This window comes from Alexandromys fortis, unplaced genomic scaffold, assembly GCF_014885135.2.
Source record: "Alexandromys fortis isolate MF-2015 unplaced genomic scaffold, M_Fortis_MF-2015_v1.1 scaffold_150, whole genome shotgun sequence".
Lineage (NCBI taxonomy): Eukaryota > Metazoa > Chordata > Mammalia > Rodentia > Cricetidae > Alexandromys > Alexandromys fortis.
In genome coordinates this window covers 3,329,063-3,338,997 of record NW_026068027.1, presented here as the reverse complement: position 1 = coordinate 3,338,997, position 9,935 = coordinate 3,329,063, and the positions used below count along the sequence as shown (strand labels likewise).

The 9,935-nt window shown below is 44.8% G+C and overlaps 1 protein-coding gene across 2 annotated transcripts in view; it reads left to right on the top strand.

Annotated features, from left to right (window-relative positions):
- Positions 1-3,050, top strand: part of Usp18 (ubiquitin specific peptidase 18) — a 21,953-nt gene extending 18,903 nt beyond the window's left edge. For both annotated transcript variants that reach the window (XM_050164138.1, XM_050164137.1), the window contains 3 exons: positions 846-977; positions 1,375-1,424; positions 2,613-3,050. In XM_050164138.1, coding sequence (XP_050020095.1) covers positions 846-977; positions 1,375-1,424; positions 2,613-2,658 — 228 coding nt within the window. In that variant the 3' untranslated portion in view covers positions 2,659-3,050. The remainder of the gene's footprint in view (positions 1-845; positions 978-1,374; positions 1,425-2,612) is intronic.
- The last annotated feature ends 6,885 nt before the right edge of the window (positions 3,051-9,935 follow it).

Below are 9,935 nucleotides of genomic sequence, written 5' to 3'. Positions count from 1 at the left end.
GAGAGAGAGAGAGAGAGAGAGAGAGAGAGAGAGAGAGAGAGAGAGAGAGAGAGAGAAAGACTGTCTTTTCCTTGAAGGTTTGGAGAAGGAAATGCTGCATTTGCAAGTTTTAGATCTGACACATGTGGTTCCAGTGTTGGAATGTTTGTTCTGGTTCGTTGGTCTGTTAGCCGATTCATGCCCAGAACCACGGTTTTGGAGTATAAGGCCCGTCTTTACGCAGTGGGTGTCATGTCTGCTCACTCCTCTCATCCCATTAGCATGGAGGGCCCTCATCTGCCTCACTGCGGTGCTTTCGCTTGGTTGTCTGGTGCCTCCAATGGCTGTGCTCCAAGTGTGTGAGGTACTAGTGACTTGTGGAGAGGGGTGGGCTCTGGGCTCAATCCTCTTCTTGGTTCCTGGAGGTGAGCTGTGGTGGCTCAGATGGCACGGAGCCGTGAGGGACCCTGGCTGCGGAGCTCCATGCCTACTGAGCACAGCGCACATGTGGAACATGTGGATGGCCGTCTGACTAGCGTGGTCACCTGACTCACAGACAGCCAGTCTCTCCACCACTCTCCCTCTTTCCCACGGAGAATTAGCTCTTACTTCGCTTTCCTAAGGTTTTGAGGGAATGCCATAATTTAATATCAGTTCTGATGGATACTTCTGGCGATCTTCTACTTGATCTGTGATAGCGACGCTGCTTTCCTGATATCTATTGAACTGGTCCCTAAAGCGCCATGACCAGGGAGGGGTACTTACAGAAGAAAGGGTTTACTTTGGGCTTACGGTTCCAGAGAGGGAGTCCGTGACGGTAGGATGGAGGGTGGCGGCTGAACCATTTCTGCCTTTGTCTCCCGCAGTCTGAAGTGCACTATGAACTCTTTGCTGTGATCGCCCATGTGGGGCTGGCTGACTTCGGCCATTACTGTGCCTACATCCGGAATCCTGTGGACGGAAAATGGTTCTGCTTCAACGACTCCCATGTTTGTAGGGTGAGGAACATCATCCAAATTGCTGCTTGCCCCAGATTAGCTACTTCTAATAGATCCGGTGCCTGGGGCTCTCTGGATCCTCACCATGGAGCCTGTGTTCTGAATGGAGGTGCTGTTTACAAGTGCAAAGTCTCCTCTTTTTTTCTTTAAAGCTGCTCCTGGTTTATAAGTGTAAACACACACTCAGCGCAGGGCCCAAGTTCTGGTCCTCTAGGCTCAGTGCCCTGTGCTTCAGACCGTGGGAATTCCTCTAAGGCCAGAGTTGTAACTCTTGGATAGGCATAACCACGTTTAAAGAGAGTAATGGAGTTGTCAAGGAGGGCAAATCACAGTACCACGCATGCTAGGAACACCGAATTCTGAGTCGGGTGCTGACTTCTTCCTTATGCGTTCCCAGGTGACCTGGGAGGACGTCCAGTGTACCTATGGCAATCACAGATACCGCTGGTAAGAGCAGGGCCGGCTTGGTGAACTCATTCTGAATTCTTGGCCGTGGGAAAACTCTCAGGACTTCAGCTGCTACTTACATTCTGATAACTCCCCTGAGGCTAACTAGCCAGCTTCATCTGTGACTACCCTGCCCACTACACTGTGCTTTTCTTGATAGTAAGATTTCAGTAACGCCAGTGGGTTTGTAATGGAGTCCAAATGCCCCATCTGCCATTTCCTACCTAACTGCAAAGTCCCCCTGTGTTTCGTTACTCGTGGCCTTTTCCCACGATGCAAAGCCTTTACGGATTGGCCCAGGCAGATCCGTGGGCTTCTCACGTGCTATCATTGTATCTTAAGCACGCATCCCTATGACAAAGACCATCTCTTAATTGCTTGCTTATATAACTTTGTTTCACATGTCACGTGTACTCTTTGAGGGGAAAAGGTCACTCTTTCCATCTTTTCATGCCTGCCAGTCGCTTGCATTTAGTAAGAATCAACAAATAGCTCTTAAAACCAATCATTACTCTGGGCCGCTGCAGAGAAAAATAAAGCAGAGGGAAGATGTAAAGCTTTGCCGGCCTTTGTTCCTGGCCTGGAGACAGTGGCATACACAAAAGGTGATCCCAGATGACTTTCAGCTCAGAGGCAGGCGGGACCACTTGAGAAATAAGGAAGTCGATACAATTGTGTCGAAATCCTCCATCAGCCCACTTGCCAGCTTTCTTTTGTTTCTTCCAAGAAGCTGTACAGGATGCCAGATCTTTGTTTCCGATTGTTCCCGATGCCCTTCTGATTTAGGCCAGGGACTGTCAGGCTGTCTGTAGAGAGCGAGGGAGGAAGTTCTCAGCTGTGGAGCACAGCTCCTGGTGCAGCTGCGTGGCACCGCCCTTGTGGCGCTGAAGAGGCTGTGGACAATACATGGACAACCGATTGAAATAGGCTGTGTGGCTGAGTGTATTTGCAGAAGCAGAGTTAGATTTAGTTTGTGGTCCCACAATTTTTTCACCATATGATTTAGATGCCAACTAGTAACCACTCACTCGGCCACAATTTTCCCCCTCTCAGGGAAAGGCTAGGCAGGTCGTGGGTTAGATGGATGCTTGACCTAAGAGCTGGGAAGGTTACTGAGGCATGTTGTGTCCCGGATTCGCTGCCGATGCTTCATTTTCTGTGCTGATGTGTTTGTTCTTTGCTTTCTAGGCGGGAAACTGCTTATCTCTTGGTTTACACGAAGATCGGATCCTGATGGATATACTCACCGGCCGTGGTGGACTCTTATTTTCCTTTCCTGTACCCATGTTTGCTGCACCTTTAATGAGAATCATAATTTAAAAAACACAGTTAAACCTTATTTATAAGCAGAAGTTAATATTGCTGTGGCTCGTCTCCTGAAAGCTCACATGCAGGAGGTATGGTTCTTAGTGTGTTGATACTTAGGTGGTAGAACCTTTAAGAGACAAGGCCCCGTGGGAGGTCATTGGTCCATGGGATCTCTCTCTCTTCTGTGCACTAATGGTTCTTTTTCTGTTTCTCTACCATGCTATGATCCCATATGGTTCACAGTATGATGCCAGTGCCATGCTGGCTGGATCCTCCAGCCATTCAAATTTTCAATCAAATAAAGGTTATTACACATGACTCAGCCTCGGGTATTTTGTGATAACAATAGAAAATGCACGAACATAATTGTTATATAATTGTATAATTGTAGTGTAAATACCTAGCAGTGACCCCACATAGGTCTGGATCAGTTGGAATGGGTAATTTCACCAGGGGATCTGGCTAGATCATGGTCCTGATGTGGCCTTCAGTACAAGACATGACCACAGTTGGGAAACTGGGAATCCAGGCATTGTCGGAGAAGATTCAGTGGTAGTAGGAGGAATTGGAGTGACAAGGGACAGTAGAAGAAAGTGTTTTTAGTGTTGTAACAGCTAGTGTGACTATACTGGCAAGCACTGACTACATATCATCCTGACTGAAAAATATTGCAATTATTGTTGTTATCATTATTAGTGTGTATGTGTGTCTGTCTGTCTGTGTCATGGCATGCATATGGAAATTAGTTCTCTCATCCCACCGAGGGACCCAGGGATTGAGCTCAGGTGGTAAGACAGGGAAGAGGGGAGCAGAGAAAAATATATAGCTTAATAAAAACAATAAAAAATTTATATGTGAATCCATTTTACCCTCTGAGCAATCTCAGTGACCTTTGACCTGACATTTTTTGATCATTTATTTCTCTTTTATGTGTATGAGTGCTTTGTCTGCATTATGTATCTGTTCATCCATTCATGAAGTACCCGTGGAAGCCACAAGAGGGAGTCAGGTCCTTTGGAACCGGAATTAGATTTGGCTGTGAGCCAGGTCCTCTGCAGGAGTAACCAGTGTTCCTAATTGCGGATCCATCTCTCCAGCCCCCTCAGCCCTGACTTTAGTTTATTGCACATTGACTTGTAAATATATTATGATCATTCGGTCTCTATAAGGCTGTCATATTACTTTTGCGTAGTCATGACCAAAATATCTTCAAGAGCAACCTAAAGGGCTGGCAGCTTCAGAGCATACATGGTTGCTTAGCCCTGTGCACATCACGGCACTGTAAGTGTAGTGGGGTAGGTTCCTCACCCCATGGTGGGCAGGAAGGAGAGAGAGGGAGGGCGGGAAGAGGAAAGAAAGGGATTGGGGGCCATTCATACCTTCAAAGTCCCCTTCCTTCCATTTCTTCCAGCGAGGTCCCACCTGAAGTCTCGCCCACTTCCCAAAGCAGTCCCAGCAGCTGGGAAGTTTGTGGTTTTAATGAAGCACAATTGAAGTATGTAGATACCGAGGGCTTGTGCTACAGGCACTGAAAATGAGATCTTTCTGTTGTGGGGCAGGAAGTGGGAGGGGCCCCGGGGGACGAGTAACTGTGTTGGTAGGGAAAGCATCCGCAGTTGTGCAGCTGAAGAAGGCAACACTCAGGGTTTCCATGTTGGGGAAGAAAGTGCCAAAGGGTGGGGACCGGGAGTGAAGCGGAAGTCTCAAACCAGGCTGCGAGGTTTGGGTTTAATCAGATGGCTAGGGAACTATTGAAGGGTTATAAAAGGGAAGACACACTTAGTTATGTTATGGTTAAACTCACCTTCGGGTGGAGAAGGTTAGAGAAAGAGCTGACAGAGCAGAGGGACTTTGACCGTCATCGGGGCCATTTTGGATCATGAATAGATGTGGGTGGTGCGAGGAATCCAGAGGCCGCAATAAGGGAGAGGGCGGGAATCAACAGCCTGTCCTGCACAGGAAACACCTCCCGCACACACTCAGTGACTGGCTCAGCATTTCACAGTTCTGTTAGACCAAACTGAGAGGACGAATACGTATCAAAGGAGGATTTATTAGATTGACTTCCACAATCTGGCCTCAGAAGCAATGGCCATCTTCATACTGAGAGGCTAGTGCTTAGCCACAAGGAAGCCTCGGTAGCCCTCATCTGCTGCTGAAGGATCCTTCAAGAGCGCTTGCCATTAGTTCAATTGGGCAGGGTGAAGAAGCTGAGTCCTGGTGGCAGCAAAGAGCTGTAGTGGCAGCAGCCAGGGCAGGTGCATTTGTAGGCAAGAGGCTAAGGCAAAGCAGGCAAAGATCAAGAGTTTTTCCGGGGGGATCTCCTCATATCTGGGCTGCTACTGGAAGGTGCTGTCCACAGAAAGGGAAAGTTCTTTCCTTCAATTAACCTGACAAGGAAAGTCCCTCGTGGCATGCCCAGGGGCAAACATAATGTAGATAGTCCCGCGGGTGTACCTGGGGCACTGGTTCTCAACCTGTGTGTTGAGACCCCTACAGGGGTCGCATATCAGGTATTTACAATATGACTCATGACAGTAGCAAGATTACTGTTAGGAAGTAGCAACAGAAACAATCCTGTGGTTGGGGGCCACCACAGCATGAGGAACTGTATCAAAGGGTTGCAGGGTTTGGAAGGTTGAGAACTACTGGCCTAAAGGCTTGTCAAGTCAGCCCTTGAGCTTAATCACTACAGTGCTGGAAAAGGTTTCTACCGAGCAAGGGTCAATTCTATAAGGGGGTTGTTGCCACTGAGACTTCAGGCAGCCTTTTAATTTCAAGTCCTTGTAAAATGGGAAAAAAAAAGGTTAAAAAATGATTCCAATATACAAAGGTATACAGTAAACATCCCAAAAGAGAAGAATGAGCATAATAAGAACAGATTGGGCCAAGATAAGACTGAAACTTGTTAGGAAAGACACCAAACTGTAAACGGAGAGAGACTGCACTTTTGTTTCCTGGCCTCTGAGATACGAATAATCACACAAAACTATTTTAATTACACTTTTCAGCCAACAGCTCAGGCATATTCCTAGCTAGCTCTTACATCTTAAATTCACCCAGTTCTATTATTTTATATTTTACCACGAGACTTGTGGTTTGTTACCTCACATCTTGCTTCTTGGACGACTACATGACATCCGCCTGACTCTGCCTTCTTTCTCTCTGCATTCAGCTTAGTTTTCCCACTTAGCTATATTCTGTCCTGCCATAAGCCAAAGCAGATTCTTTATTAACTAATGGTAATGAAACATATTCACAGCATACAGAGGGGAATTCTGCATCACTAAACCTTCATGCCAAGTATCTGAGCCATGTAGTGTTCTGATGTGAACTCCTTGGATTTGGGTAACCCAATTCCTACAGCCCAACCAATTGAAGTTCACAGGGCCTTTCTAATAAGTTGTCCCATTTATTGTCTGTTGGTTTCCTTGGCAAATGTCACAAGTTCCTTGTATCTCTACCGTCTTAGGATTTCAATTGCTATGAAGAGACACCATGACCACAGCAACTTTTATAAAGGAAAGCATTTAATTGGGGCTGGGTTTTACAACTTCAGGGTTTAGTCCATTATCTTCATAATGGGACATAGTGGCATGCAGGCAGACATAGTGCTGGAGAAGCTGAGAGTCCTACATCTTGATACCATAGGCAACAAGAAGTAGTCTGAGACACTGAACATAGTTTGAGCATAGGAGACCTCAAAGCCCACCCCCACAGTGACATACTTCCTCCAATTAGACCACACCTTTTAATAGTGCCATTCCCTGTATGTGTACTTTTCTTTCCTACCTGTCAGTTCCCAAATAACCAACACAGAGACTTAATATTAATTATAAATGCTTGGTCAATAGCTCAGGCTTGTTACTAGTTAACTCTTACATTTAAATTAACCCATATTTTTTTTAATCTATGCTTTGCCACATGGCTTGGTACCTTTTCTCAGTACAGCATGTTCATCTTGCTTCTCTCTGCATCAACTCATGACTCCTGACTCTCTTCTACTTCCCAGCATCCTCAGTTTGACTCTTCCTCTTAGCCTTATCCTGTCCAACTATTGGTCAGTCAGTTTCTTCATTAAATCAATCATAGCAATATATATCCACACAGTGTAAAGGGATATTCTACAACTCCTTAAGACCTTACAGGGGACAACCACATCCAAACTACCACATCTACCATTCTGAAGTCTCTATGACACTAAGCTTCACCTTCAAGGGTCATGCACACCCTCTCCAGAGTCACCTTGCTACATATTTCCTGGCCTAACAGAACTTTCTTTGGAAGTGCAAACCTTTAGGGCCCCATTACTTTGCATTGTGTGTGAAACCAGTGCCTATTGGGCTTGGAGAGATGACTCAGAGTTTAAGAGCATGTACCGCTGTTGCAGAGGGCCCGCATTCAGCTCCCAGCACCTAAGCTGGGTGGCTCATAACCACATGTAACTCCTCCCCCAAGAGGTCTGGTATCCTCGTCTGGTCTCCTGGGCAAAGGTAATTGGCCTAAGGATTCACATTTCCTGAACATTCCCCTCCTACTTTCTACTGATTAGCCAAACACATCCGATTGTGAAGTTGAGCTCCCACAAGAAGAACGAGATGTAGATACTATCTACTTAAAAGCTAAAAGATAGGCATCATCATGACCAAGTCCACTTGTTAACCCATTTGGGTTTTGGCACACCTTTCCTCACCCCAGAAATAACTGCCCTTTTGAGCTAATTCTGCTTTGTTTGTGGATATTTTCACTTTGTGTGAAAACTGAGATTACTTTTTGTTTCTAACAGCTATAAGATGAAATAAACCCATTTGTCCCCATGTTGATTTTCATTACAGCAACAGTAAGTAATATGGAAGTTGTTGCCAGCGAGTGAGTGGACTGTGGCTGTGAAGATCCTGACCATCCTGGTCTTTGGAGAAATGCAAACATTCTGGAACTAACATTGTAGGTGGGGCGTATGGGTCATGATTTTTGAGGATGTGGAGGTTATACGTGAACTGCTCAGAACTCTCTGATTCCAAGGCAGGGGGCAGGGAAGGGATGGGGAACAGGATGTGTGGCCACTGATAATGTAAGTCTCATTTCCTCAGATGAGAAATTCTGGTACCTGGAAGTCTGTTAGCTAGAGACTCACAGACTGTGTGTCAGGAGGCTGCCTGTCAGGGCTTCTGTGGGTATTATGGCCTGAGCAGCAGCTGGCCCTCAACATCACACTCTTACAAACACGGGCCTGCTAAGATATTTGGCCTGTTTAGCCTGTCTTCCTTCTCTCAAATTCCAGCAAAATGTCTCTTGGGTTTCCATCCAAGCACAGCTGCAAATTTTACAATCTACTAAGACTAAGGATTCACAACAGGGAACTTGGATTTCTTGCCAATGTATTTAGGTGTTAAATCATCTAATTCTTATAGCATTATTTATAAAAATATAGTGTTTCTCAGCAGTTATCCCAATGACCAAATTAGCCCATTTTAACACTGATAAACTATGTATCTTCAAATAGAAGGTCCAGAAAACATGTAGAAATATCTCTTCATAGGTTTGCCTAGCAAAAATCAATTTAGAGGCCAGGCATAGTGGTTCACACCTTTAATCCAGTACTCAGGAGGCAGGAGGATTGCAATAAGTTTCAAGGATAGCTTTGTCTACAAAAACCAAACCAAAACAACAAAGAGATTTTTCTAACATTTAATGCAAGTATATTTTAATAATTCAATCAGCCTTTAAATTTGTTTATTTTTGTATTAATGTCTTTGCTTCATGTATATCTGTGCACCATATGTGTGTTCAGAAGGGGACATCAAATGCCCTGGAACTGGAGTTACAGATGCTGTCGTGCAGATGTGGGTGCTGGGAGTTGACCAGAGTGAGTGCTCTTAACTAAGACAGCTCTCTAGCCTGTAATCAGGCCTTCAACGTAAGGCATTTGTTTATCTCCTTTTGATAAGACTTACAGAAATCAGTCTTTAATAAAGTCACTACAGGCAGAGCAAGCTGGAAAGATGGCCTCTGACCTCTGTGGGCACCTGTACTCATGTGCAGTACATGCCAGCAGACATATACACACCTATACATAATTAAAAATGATAAAAATAAATCTCTAAAAAGTTATTATTTGTAGAGATTATATATCCCATAATTTTCATTGAAGAAAGGAACTTTAATGTAAATATCTTGTATGAACATACCTATTGCTTTATATATTAATTAGAGCTGTGTATTTATCACTCAGATATTAAAAGAATGAGTTGATAAGCAATAATCCAAATAACAGATTTTTAATTAAGTTTAGACGTAGTTTTTTTCATCAACATAAAGCAATTGGTTGTCATTTTATCCAGCTTCTGTAATTTCTCTAATAAGATTTTCTAACCCCATCTCAGTTTCTTGAATCAACACTAAAAGGCATCAGCTTCAAGCATTCCCCTAGCAAGGAATCTCATAATTAACTCTTCCCTTAGTTAACATCGTAGACAGGCCAGCCTGAAGTCCAACTTTCCTTCTAGTTTCAAATTTCCTCTTGCCTTCCAGCTGTCTTCTCTTTCGAGGGGAACCTCTATCCAGATGCCATGGTTCTTAGTCAGAAACACTTCAGGGCTTGTTAAAACACTCCCTCAGGAGGCGCTAAGGTAGCATTTTTCATGGATGCAGAAATCACGGCACCAATCTCAAAACCCTTGCTTCCTTGCATCAAGTGGTTCTACAGAACCTAATGGTCAAAGAGCCCCAAATCCTCTCCTGTCACACTGCAAACACTCCACGCAGCTCAAGGGAACTACAGATTTGTTCAATAGAGCTTCCAAATTGAGAGAGCCGGACATACCGATGGCATGATAGCTCAAATAGTTCGGCAAGAGAATTTCCAGACACAAAGCCAGACACCAAATGGCAGTTGCCAATGGTGGTTCAGACGAATCGCAAGTTGCTCAAGAATGTACTTGAATGTGCTGTACCACCGCTGGGGGAAAAAAAAAACAACAAAACAAAACAAGCAAGCAAGCAAACAAACAAACAAGAAAAAACAGGAACGCAAAACCTGGGGTGCTCCGGCCTTGGAGAGATTTTCCCCAAGAATCCGACTTCCTGAGTAATCTGAAGCAAAGTTCCAGATACTACAGACACTCACTTTTCTGCTCATCCACCACTCCAGCTGAAGTGGTGGTTTTCATGAGGGGTGGTCCCTTAGCTAGGTGATTGACTTTC